The 13,507-nt window shown below is 32.4% G+C and overlaps 1 protein-coding gene across 9 annotated transcripts in view; it reads left to right on the top strand.

Annotated features, from left to right (window-relative positions):
• LOC118187517 (mitogen-activated protein kinase kinase kinase kinase 5-like) overlaps positions 1 to 13,507 on the top strand; it is a 170,604-nt gene that overhangs the window by 74,083 nt on the left and 83,014 nt on the right. For all 9 annotated transcript variants that reach the window (XM_085809411.1, XM_085809413.1, XM_085809409.1 and 6 more), the window contains one exon: positions 6,694 to 6,772. In XM_085809411.1, the coding sequence (XP_085665537.1) occupies positions 6,694 to 6,772 (79 nt within the window). The remainder of the gene's footprint in view (positions 1 to 6,693; positions 6,773 to 13,507) is intronic.

The raw sequence follows: 13,507 nt of genomic DNA, 5'->3' as shown, positions 1-13,507 counted from the left end.
CCCCGCATTTCTTAGTGATCTCTAGAACAATATCTTGCAGTATTAATTTAATCAATATGGGACATAATAGAGAACTATAAGTGGATTTACCCCTAAGGCTTCTAAATTGTGAACTTCTCTTTGACAAGTATCTAACAATTCTCTAAGCATAGAGATGTCTGTTGATTTCCTAACAGGTGTTAGATTTAACAGCTTATTCAAATGAGAATTAATGACAAAAGTTTTTTGTCCAAATCTCTTCTTTAAGTTTTCTATTGCTGCTTCATAATTTTGATTTGTTAGTGTAATTCCTTTAATTGCATTTGTGGCTTCTCCTTTCAAATATGAGTGTAAGTAATTAAATTTGTCTACATTAGATAAATCTTCATTTCTGTGTATCAGGGATTCAAACTGATCCCAAAATTTTTGCCATTCGGCGGGATCACCATCGAATCTTATTACTATTGTAGAATCGGTACTTACTGTCTAGGAATATGATGTTTGTAAACTTACTTCTTAGGTGGCTGTCTAGGGGCTGATAAACTAGTCCGATTTATGTAAAACTTGAATATTTAATGAAATATGAATAGTTGCTACAAACTACAAAGTAATTACATACGTAGAAGGAAATAGGTGAGATTATTTACAGATGAAGAGAAGGAATCATCTTTTATATTCAAACATCTTTTAATCGCGTCAACGTCTTAATGGCAGAATCGTCTGACTTCTATCATCGGAAAAGTAAAAGATTTATTCTCACAGCTAGTCGCGTCGTCCGATTATAATGAACGATGCCATCCCACAACTGCTCGTCCATCCTGATGGAATGTGGCCTCGCATTCTCGTAGCACCACCATCTACATCTAGGGATCTCAAAAATAAAATTAAAAAAAAAAAAAAAAGATTTTTAGTTACTATTGAGTGAAAAGTCATCTTAAATGATTTATTTCAGCCATCTTCCCTTATCATCTTAACATCTTCAAAAATAACGGCGTTAGCTCTTCTTAAATGCTCTTTCAGTGTTCGTCCATCTTCAACAGTCTATCTGAATACATGAATTTTACAAACACATCTTCCTTTGATGTTGTCTGGAACAATTCATCTTCGTATTTACGTCTTCTTAAACATAATCTGAATATGTCTTCTGAATGTGTCTTCTTAGATACCGTCCGGATACATCTTCTGAATGCGTCTTCTTAGATATTGTCTGGATACGTCTTCTGAATGCGTCTTAGATATCTTCAAGATCCGCCATTCGAATGCGTCTTCTCAAAATCGTCTTATTTAAGCCGTCTTCCTTCATACATTTCATCCTTAGACTCATCTTCATTCTTCTTAAAACAGTTCATTAGTCAAATAGGGAGAAATTTGTCAACTTGGGAAAAAGTCTATAATCAGGAATCATTAAAATCGGCATTGCATCATCAAAGCCTTTTGGTTTTCTTCCTGGATCTTCTTAATCTGCTTTTTCGTTTCTTTTTTCTCACCTTCTTTAATTTCTTTTGTTCCGTCTTTGCTTTCCGTATCAGCGTCGTTGTGATCAGGTTTTCTGACTGACTTCGGCTTTTCAATCTTCTCTTCTTCTTCGGTGGTCTCTGTAGTTTCTTCGTCTCCAGTGGCTTCTTTTGCTTCTCTATTGCAAGGCATTTTACTGAAATTGTTTTAGTTGAATTAGCATTTGATTCATCAACTTCATCAAATGACTCTTCTTCTAGAAAATGCTTCTCTTCAGAATCTCCTTCTGCAGCGGCCTTTCTCCTCGTTGGCTTCAGAGCTAATTGTATTGTGCTTGAGTTTCCTTTTTGCATTAATTCATCTTTAATAGCATCATTTTCATTTACAGCAGAATCTGCATCACTCGGAACATCATCAGAATTCAAAATCAGGGAATCAATGCCACTTGCTTTGATTGTAGATGAAGTGTCCAGTTTTATCACATTCTGTACTTTAACAGGAACTATACTAATAGGACCAGTTTCTGGTTTTGAAAGTAAAAAACCATAATTAACAACTTTTTCAAATCCTTCTTCAGAACCATTTCCATTGCAATAAGCATTTTTTTGCTCTTCAGAATCATCCTCAGATTTCTTGTTTTCTACGATAACACAAATATTTGATCTAAATAAAGAACCATCAATTTGGAATTCACCTTCAAATCTCTCTATAGGTTTGTTGCCAAATTCTGTTAACTGTAGCTCGGCCGACTTAAGTTCAGGAGAACCTATCTTCTTATGTATATCTTCTCGGATTAGCGTTACTTGACTACCAGTATCTATTAAAGCATCAATTTGCAAATTGCCTAAATTAACAGTTTTATGCATTTCTTTCTGACAAGTCTGAGTTATTGGAGTAACAGCTTTGGCATCTTCGATATTTTTAGATGATGTTTTCGAACAATCTACGGCTTTGTGTCCAAACAAATCGCATTTAAAACACTTAAATCCTTTACTCTTATTGTTACAAAAATTCGACTTATGGCCTAAACTTCCACAACTATAACACATTGGCTCTTTAATCTTACTAGGTACAGCGCGTGTTTTATTTTGTGTGTTAGTACTTGAATAACCCTTATTTTTCGTATCTGGAACGCGGATTTTCTCATAAATTTTTAATTTCTCTTTGAATTCAGAAATACTTTTACACCCATACAAAACAATTTTGTTACTACTCTGATCTGGTATCCCATTGATTATATAATCAAGAATTGATGAATCATCAACAGAACCGCAACTGGCTATTTCACGCATGGCAATTAAATATTCGGAAAGTGATTCACCAGGTTTTAAGTGTCGTTTCTGTAACAAATTATGAAGTTGTGCACTGTTTATTTTAGAACCAAATTCAGATAAAAGATTTTCTTTTAATTTGTCCCATGATATTATACCCTTCAAAGACCTATTTAGCAGAATGAGTAAGCAATTTTTTAGCAAACACAATTTTCTGTAATTCCGATAACTTAAATAATTTAAAAGATTCTTCTAAATCACCAATGAAGGATTCAACTGGATATGTATCAGTGCCATTAAATTCAGAAATGGTTTCTAAGATATCACGAAAATGTAGGGAAATATTGCTATGCATTATAATGTTTTCATCCACTGAGTTATTTATGGGAGGGAGGTGATTCTGACCGAACAGAATTAATATCTTCATTTTTATCAGAATCATAAACACTTTCGTTTTCAGATAACTCATCATCGTCATCACTTTCGGATTTTAAAAGCTTAAAATAACAAACACTATTCAATATTAAATCACAGTTTTTATCAGAATTTGAATCATAATTAAGATGTAACAAATTACACACAGAAATAAAATCATTTGCAGTAAGAGTTTTAAGTAATTTTTGTTTTGTTTCTTCAATATTAAAATCAGATGGAAAACCACAAAAGTTACGCAATCTAGCTCTATTTTTTCGATCACCCAAAGTTCGAAACACTATTTGATGTAAAAGTTTAATTGACTTTAGTAGGCCCGGTCTTTAAAGAATTTGAAATTCTAGGAATAGAATTTAAGGTAGTCATCTTAATTCACAATATCATAGAACACTATTCTTAGAAGTAACAATGTGGAAATCAAAACAAAACTTACTTCTCTTCTTTTATAATATTCATCATGTTTCTTCCTAGGCTCATCCCGGCCCGAGCCCCCAAATCTGTAGAATCGGTACTTACTGTCTAGGAATATGATGTTTGTAAACTTACTTCTTAGGTGGCTGTCTAGGGGCTAATAAACTAGTCCGATTTATGTAAAACTTGAATATTTAATGAAACATGAATAGTTGCTACTAACTACAAAGTAATTACGTACGTAGAAGGAAATAGGTGAGATTATTTACAGATGAAGAGAAGGAATCATCTTTTATATTGAAACATCTTTTAATCGTGTCATCGTCTTAATGGCGGAATCGTCTGACTTCTATCATCGGAAAAGTAAAAGATTTATTCTCACAGCTTGTCGCGTCATCCAATTATAATGAACGATGCCATCCCACACTATTAACGACGGAAATTTAAGAGATTGTTTTTCTAATTTTAACAAACTAATAGGTTTTTATGTTCTTTGTGTGTTTGGTTTACATTTAGTGATAGCAGCTTGCAACTTACATGAGCAATTAATCAATTTTTCATGATACTCATCACATTTTATAATTTTGTTTTCTATTTCTTTAACATCGGTAATCTGACTTGAATTTCAGAATCTATTTATTTCAACTGTTTTAAATTCCAAATTTAGCTGTTCTGAAAGTTCTTCCAACTCTTCTTATGTTTCATTTTCTAAAATTCGAGCTTCGATTTTAGAAATTAATCTTGTTGTAAGAGATCTAAGCGTAGCTCTTTTAGCCTTTGTGATTTCCATTTCGAAATCACTTTTAACAATGCTTTCAAACTAACTTGATATCTTCATTTAACTAAATTGCTCTTCTGATTTTAATTACGTAAAGAAAGGAGTTAGAAGTCATTTGCAACTTGTTCAGTCATTAGTTCAATCAAAACAAAAGTAATTTGCAATATAAGATTCATTTCTTAACATAAAGGTGAATATTAAATCATACCTTGAACTATCTTCATATTTATCTTACTTGGAACAAGGTATCCAAAGATAGCAGCACATATTTCCAAAGTTAGCAACAGTTCTATACTATAATTCTTTATTCAAAGCACAACCAGCATATTCGTCTTTTTCCTGGCCGATGCACCAAGATATAAAAAGTACATTATATTTATATTATAATGACTTCCTTAAGAGAGCTGGTCATACTTTAAATATAATTGAAGCCAATACTTCAGCAGTCTACAAAACTAATGATTTTATTTTCAGAGCAACCTGGATTGCATCGATGGTTCACTGCTTACTACGTCATAAACTGAACTAACTAACATTCTTTTCTGATAAGAGAAGCACTCTCTAACGCCGATAGAAAAATCGTTTGTGGGGGTTTTTCCACAATTTTTGCATTACTAATCTCCAATGACTATTCGTTCATTTTCTCTAATGTCAAAATTAATGTTTTTCCATTTAATGTCATTCAAAGGTATTCCTTTGGGGTTTTATTTTGTGTAAAATTTCGTAATTTATAATTCCTAACATATTAGATGTTATTCTTAAATTTCGAGAACACGATATCGCTTTTTCCGCTGATATAGAAAAGGCATTTCTAATTATAAGTATTGCCGATGAAGATCGCAAATATTTTCTTTGGTTTCAGAATGACAACAGTGAATCGTTCAAAATTATGAACTTGACACGTTTACCATTTGGTATTAGTACCAGTCCATTCATTCTAGCAGCCACAATAAAGCACCATATTAAAAAATACATCGCTAAAAATCTTGAAAGTTATGAAATGTTAAATTCATCTTTATATGTCAGCGATTAGTATTATGGAACAAGTACAGTAGAAAAGGCCTATCAATTGCGATCTGATGCAGTTACGATCTTAAAACACGGGAATATGAATCTACGTAAATTTAATTCAATTCTAAAGAGTTAAAAGACATGTAGTTAAAAAACGGTTTATCAATGAATGATTCCTTTGCGCAAGTTAAAATTTTAGGTCTTGATTGGGATACAGAAAATGATACTATTAAACTATATTTAAAATCTTTAGAATTATCTTCAGCTACTTGTGTGTTATATACTAAAAGAACAGTATTTCCAAGTTACTGCTAAAATTTATGATCCAACCGGATTTATATCGCCATTCGTGATCAAAGTTAAAATCCTACTACAACAGATGCGGATAAAGGGTCTTGATTGGGACGAACAGCTTCCAAATGATATTGAAATTGAGTTTAAGAAATGGCTTGCAGAAATAATTCATTCAAAAGAAATATCGATTGATAGAAAATACTTTCGAGATGTTGATAAGCAAAATAGTGACATTTCACTACACATATTCTGTGATGCAAGTAGTAACGCATATTGATGTGTGATATATTTCAGATATACAAATAAGTTTGGTGAAATCAAAATGAGTTTCATTTATCAAGGACCAGAGTAGCTCCTCTTAAAAGCTTAACATTACCCCGATTGGAATTGATGGGAGCAGTGACAGCAGCTAGAATTGCAAAATATCTAACTAAATTATTTAATCATATTTGTCAACAGATATATTTATAGACAGATTCGCAAATCGTATTATACTGGATTAAAGGATCTTCAAGCAACTGGAAACCTTTTGTTTCTAATAGGGTACAGAAATTCAAAGAAGTTGGATTTCAATCTTCAAATGGGGTTAAATGTGCATCGCAGGCTGAATTAAAGAACATGGCCAAAAATGTATTCCAGACATTTTTCAATGAACTTTACAGGCGGTAACAAAAGTGTGTTGTTGCACAAGGGTCTTATTTCGAAGGAGGATGTGTTTCTGCAATTCAGTTCATAATATTTTTTACATTATAGACTCAGTCCAGGAACTTTTGAATTCTACCTCGTACTGTGGTTTTTTTTCCAGTGATTGTGATATTGTAATCTAAAGTTTTAACATTAAAATTAGTATGGTTTGATTTCATTGAATAAAATTTAAAGAATTGAAATTGTATTACAATTATTAGATTTATATACTCGAACTTAGATTGGATTAAAATTCCAAGTGCAGATATACTTCATACTCATACTTCAAAAGAAGGGGGATTCTGTAAATTATAAAATTCAACTGTCAGAAATTATTTTAAGCATTTAAAATCACATTAATTTTTTTTTTTCCATTAGGTTTTAATGAATGTTCCACAAAGAATACCTTCAAAGCAGTCTGGTCGAAGTCGGCAGAAAACTCAATCAGAACTTAATTGTAAGTTCATTAAATGTTGCATTGACTGTCAGTTTTTTTAACTGTACTTTTTACAATTTAAAAAAAAATTTTTTTTTAAGTTTTGTTTCCTTAAAATCACTTGCAACAGGTACATCATGACTTGAATTTTTAGAGAAAAATTGCTTTATTACTTCATTCATTGCTTCATTCTTTATTACTTCATTCAAGCGCGTAATGAATTGGAAGTTGATCTGTCAGCACTATCCTTATCTTCAGGGCAGATGTTTTTATTTATTTGGCTTATAATTCCTTACTAAATGTAGTATTTTATCTCGATGTACTCCGTCTTTGATATGATTTAAATCAAATTCCTCGTCATTATAATTTGCATCCAATAGTGAAGAAAGTGATACAGAGGTTACTGAAAACGAAAAAATTTCGATTGACAAATTAGTCGGTATTCTCGACACAGCAATTATAGGACTTGAACAGCGGAACTTTGTAACTGAAGAAGAAATTATGTCTGTTTATAGAATTAAAGAGAAAGTATTATCACATGAAACGAAGCAACTTAAACAACTTACACTGAAAGAAATGTTTAATAAAGTAAACAAATAAATATTACGTTTTTTTTTTTTTTTTTTTTTTTTTATAAATTTTGGTAATTTAAATAATGAGGTTTTTTAACAGATCAAGTAACATAGTTATGTCCATTTGCAAAATTTGGTGATACAGTCAAAAGTCGTTAATTCGGACACCCATAATCTGGAATGATCTATAATCCGGACCTCAAAGTTACAAACTTTCTGCGCATGCGTCGCTTTGACGAAAAGATGAGAAAGTTTGTAACTTTGCGGCTGCGAACAGCTGAGACCTTTACGGCTGCAAATATGCGTGTCCGCAAAATACGTTTACGAATGCGCGTTTAATGTATAACGGACAGTATAAGCTAAGCTAAAATTATCTAATTCCGTTAATGTTGCAGATTGCGTTGTTCCTTAATCTTCGAATTGGATTCCGCTTATTATTTTTTGCAGACTGTTAGAGCAATTTTATAAAAGTAAGCTTGAACTTTCGATTATGTCAAATAGAATTTCTGATATATATTTACTAATATGTAAAGGATCTACAAAGCGAAAGTATGTTTCAAAGTCAATTAAAAGTGGAATTGCTGCAAAAAATGGATAAAGGCATATCCTTTGTTTATCTAAACTTTGTTTATCTTTAAAGCCGCGGCGCACAATGAATTGGAAGTTGATCTGTCAGCACTATCCTTATCTTCAGGGCAGATGTTTTTATTTTATTTGGCTTATAATTCTTTACTAAATGTAGTATTTCATCTCAATGTACTCCATCTTTGATATGATTTAAATGAAATTCCTCATCATTATAATTTGCTTCCATAGTGAAGAAAGTGACACAGAGGTTATTGAAAATGAAAAAATTTCGATTGACAAATTAGTCGTTATTCTCCACACAGCAATTATAGGACTTAAACAGCGGAACTTTGTAACTGAACAAGAAATTATGTCTGTTTATAGAATTAAAGAGAATGTATTATCACATAAAAAACGAAGCAACTTAAACAACTTGCATTGAAAGAAATGTTTAATAAAGTAAACAAATAAATACGAGGGCCATCCAGGAAGTAGATTACGTTTCCGTCTGTGTCCGCTAGGGGCGGGGCTAGCGCGGCCATCTTGGGGTCAGAGCGTTGCGCAGCTCAGTCTGCATCTAGCCGTGCTGTGCTCCGTTCAGATACTGTGACGGTTTGAAATGTCTGCGTTAATTGAAAATCCCGCGAGCTGCGAGGTGCGCTCAGTAATAAGGTTTCTGACTGCAAAAAACTGTAAACCGATAGAAATCTATCGGCAGCTTCGTGAAGTGTATGGGGACAACATTATCACTGAAGGTGGAGTGCGTCAGTGGGTCATAAGATTTCAAAATGGCCGAACCAATGTTCACGACGAAGATCGAAGTGGGAGACCCAGCATAGTGACCGCCGAACTTCTCGAAAAAGTCGATGCTAAAGTCCGTGAAAATCGAAATTTCACAATAACGGAACTTTCTATGAGTTTTCCACAAATTTCGCGAAGTTTGTTGCACGAAATCATCAGCGAAAAGCTTGGTTACCACAAGTTTTGTGCAAAGATGGATTCCAAAAATCTTGACAGAGGACCACAAAAATCAGCGAATGGCTGCAGCGTTGAACTTTTTGGACGCTTACCATAAGGATGGTGACTCTTTACTCGATCGCATCGTTACTGGTGACGAAACATGGGTGAAACATGTGAACTGTGAAACGAAATTGCAATCAATGCAGTGGGGGCACACAAGTTCTCCCCAAAAACCCAAGAAATGCATGCAAACAATGTCGGCAAGGAAGATGATGGCGACTGTTTTTTGGGACAGAAAAGGTGTAATTTTGGTGGACTTCCTGGAAAGAGGCACTACAATAAACTCTCAAAGGTATTGCCAAACTCTCCAAAAACTCAGAAGAGCAATTCAAAACAAGCGCAGAGGAATGTTGAGCTCTAAGATCTTGTTGATTCACGACAACGCCCGGCCCCACACGGCAAATGTCACTCGTAAAGTTCTTGAATCTTTTAAGTGGGAGTTGTTTCCTCATCCGCCGTACAGTCCCGACCTGGCACCGAGCGACTTCCACCTATTCCCAGCAATGAAGAAGTGGCTGGCTATGCAGCGTTTTGATGACGACGCACAGCTGCAAGAAGAGGTAACGAAGTGGTTGAAGGCGCAGGCGGCCGAATTTTTCGACGAAGGAATTTCCAAGCTCGTACATCGCTACGATAAATGCCTTAATTTGTATGGTGACTATGTAGAAAAGTAGTATTTGAGTGTGGCTTTCATCTGTATATAATAAAATTTGTTTCCTATACTTTGTTTATTTTTTTATTCCAAAACGTAATCTACTTTCTGGATAGCCCTCGTATTAAGCTTTTTTTTTTTTTTTTTTTTTTTTGTAAATTTTGATACTCTTTAGATCATAATTGTTCTTTATTTCATCAATTACGGTTTCATATTTTTAATTTTATAATTTCTGCATCAGATTTAAACTGATGATCTATAATCCGGAATTGCCGAAGTCCTGACGAGTCCGGATTAACGACTTTTGACTGTATATATATTATGTTGAAATTTGGGACAGGTATATCATGTTGAAACTGTTATAAAATGTGTACTTATGTCTTTGTAATACAGAGCTTTGGCTCCCAAAATTCCATCATATGAACTGCCACAAGTTTTATGTGTATCCAGGCAGTCATTTTTGCATCTCTGCTGTTATTAGAAAATTTGTCATGATTTCAAAATAAATTCTAATAGTTACCTATCATTAAAATGTTATCTTACACCACTTTCATTATTTTTTCTTTATTTCTTATTGTATTTATTCTAATAAAGTCTGTATGAAGTTTTCTGCATTTTATGTCAAATAGTTTCATATAATTAATTAATCAACTAAACGTGAGTAGTGCATCAATCAGAAGGCTGATTAAACTGATAATATATTAAGTAAGGTGATTGCAAAAGTATTTTAAAATTAATTTATCAAAGATTTTTCTCATGAAATGTAGATTTATTCCAGAGCATGGAAGAAATGTTTTATTAGTTTCTATAACATTTTTACTTTTTAAAATGAAGTTTCAGTTTAATTCTTGTTATGTAGAATTAAAAATCTAGTTTTTCCCTTTAAATGTGTGCACTATCTTATGATCTTTTTTTAGCTAGTATTTTGTTCATAGATTAGAAATGAGCTTTTAATCTTCCAGTTAATCAAACTATATGTACAGATTGTTTTAGCAAATCAGTTACAAAGTAACTTGTTACACAAGTAAGTTGTGTTAAATGGCAATAAAAATTTAATAGCTTTATTTGAAATGCCTTTAAATTTCTTTTTTTTAGTTCAGCCGAAAGTTAACAAGTGTGTTATTTTTGAAATCTTCAGTTAGCATTCGATCACAGGAAATTTCTTTGATTTGTTCTTTTTCTTTACGAGATAAAATTTCAGGTACATTTGAATAAAATGGATTTCTAATCCAATTTTCTTTTTCACAGTCCTCAGAAAAATACATGTTGAAATTATTTAGAGGAAAAACAAAGATTTTGATTGTCGGATGCTAATTCTTCTTCGTCGTCGTCTTTTTTTTTTTTTTTTTTTTTTTTTTTTTTTTTTTTTTTTTCCAGCTAGAAAAAGTTCTAAAAGTGGTAAAAAGCTTAAGCCAAGTCTTTAATTATTAGCTTGAGTTTTTTTATATCATTGTATTTATTTTATCTCTAATGGTAAACAAATTAACACTTTGTCCTTGTAATCCTAAATTTAATTCATTTAACTTTCCAAAAATATCACTTAAATGTACTAAATGTGTCAATCGTAATTTACTTAATAAACAATTTTGCAATACAAATTTTGAATGACTGAGGAAAATTTGAATTTCTGATCGAAGTTCAAAAAGACGATTTAAAACTTTGCCTCAGGATGACCACCTTACTTCGGAATATAACAAAAGCATTTCAAGTTCACTGCCCGTCTCTTGGCATAAAAAATCGTAAATACTCTTGAATTTAAAGCTTGGCCTTTAATAAAATTAACCATTTTCACTGTTTGATTCAAAACTATTTTCGGGGATAGTTTTGGCTACTAAAGCTTACGATGATGGAGCAGTGAGTAAATTTAATTTCAGGTGGGACATTCTTTATTTGAGAAATAACACCAGAACATTTTCCTGTTAAAGCCCAAGCTCCGTCACTGCTAACGGCTATGCACTTATTTCAAGGAATATCATTCTCAGACAAAATGATCAATTACTTTGAAAATTTTATGTGGAGTTGTTCTATCAAGAAGAGATTCCCAAAATAAATACTCTTCGGCAGTTCATTTATCTTCTTCTAAACGTATTTAAACTAATAATTGAATAAAGTTCGTTATATAAGAACTATCATCCAGATTCAATGCAAAATACTCACTGTGTTTTATTTTTGAATAAGTGTCTCTATTATGGAATTGGCCATTTTATGAATCAAATCGACTTAACTGTATCATCTGATAATGGAATATTATTAAGTTCATTAGCCACTTTTTCATTGAATAAGGTTAAAATGATATTTTTAGCTGCTGGTAATATAAGGGTTTTCTCCAAGAGCGTGAGCCTGCCCAGTATTGGCAATTCTTAGGCTTGCTAGGTAACTATCTTCGAAAGCTCTTTCACTTGAAGTAACAAAACCATCCATTACTTGTTTACTGTAACCTCTTAAAATATTCTTCAGATTTATCCTTTAAATTTTCATGCTTTGATTCAAGATGTCTTTTAAAAAACGATGGTTTCATACTTTTATTGGATAACAGTTTACCGCAACACATTGAAGTTGAGGCTCCATTTCAGATCTATTCCAAGTAAACTCAAATGATAAATAACTTTCATAATATTTTCTATAAACAATTTTTCTTTCCTTCTCCATATTCTTAATGCTATTATATTGTTCTGGATCCATCACCTGTGAATCATAACTTTTCTGCTTAGTCAGTCCTAGCCATTTTTTTAATTTTTAAGATCCAGGTTTGTTTTATTATTATTATTATTATTATTATTATTATTATTTGTATGTGTAAATATTTAAATACACAATATATTACGAGTTCTTCAAAAACAAGCGATGATATTCTCAAATAGTGGGAAGGGAGGACTGCAAAATTTGCTTTGTAAGAAATAGAAAGCTGCAAGAGGACGAAATACCTGCTGTTAGAGACAGCAAGTTGACATAAAAATAATTCTGAATGAAAATAGAGCAATATGAGCCCAGAAATGTTGCTGAAGTAAAGTGTTAGCATGCTTATAAATCGATCAACTCTAAAAGAATTAATGAGGTACTATTACCTTTTTATTGGAACTTATTTTTATTTCCTATTAAATACAACATCCATTTCTATTACTCCTTTAAAAAACATCATTTATGACAGATTTTGTTATGTCTGTGGCTAAAAAGATATTTGTGAAAATAAAAACGGATTACTTTGCTAAAGTCTATGAGCAGCTATTGACATTGAACAAAGCTCAGGCACATAAATTTATGTGGTTTAGAGAAAAAATTTAAACTGGATGTTGGGGTATTTAATTTTTGAATTTAATAGTTAAAAATACTTTATTTCTTTGCATACCACCTATTTTTCTCTTGCATACCACCAGTTGAGAATCACTGATCTAAGTGTACTCTATCTCTCCCAAAAGCTTATAATTGATTTGCTGAAACACTCTGTGTGTATATATATAATGATAAATTTTTTATTAGACAATGAAAAAGACAATTGCGTCGCAGTCGTGATGGCAATAGAAGATAGCATTACTCTGTGGAAATAGTAGATAACTGGAATTCTTTTGAAGAACCACAAAATCACTTGATAATCTCAACATCTGTTCATTACTTTGTCATGTTCCAACCTATAATTTACAGCTAAATGTACGGAACCTTGAGAACTGGTAAGCAAATAATCGCTTTAGTTCAGTAGACAGAAAACAGAACTCAGGAAGGTTTAATTACCCTTTAGTGAACAAAATAAATTTAATAGATGGTGCTCTCTCAGGACATGCGCAAAAGCCTCTACTTGGGTTTGAACTCAAAAATGCTAAGGAATGAAACTTAAGAGATATAGCCGAAGCTATTAAATTTCTACAGGAGTTAACCCCTTAACGCTAAGTAAACTGTGAAACTATCATGGGCCTGAAATATGGCTGAGCGTAGAAATTGCTTAGAGAGAGT

The sequence above is a fragment of the Stegodyphus dumicola genome, chromosome X2 (genome assembly GCF_044657685.1).
Source record: "Stegodyphus dumicola isolate Sdum_Otavi_A_Nest chromosome X2, ASM4465768v1".
Taxonomy (NCBI): Eukaryota; Metazoa; Arthropoda; class Arachnida; order Araneae; family Eresidae; genus Stegodyphus; species Stegodyphus dumicola.
Note: the sequence above shows the minus strand (reverse complement) of the source record. Positions and strands in the feature narration are given on the sequence as shown.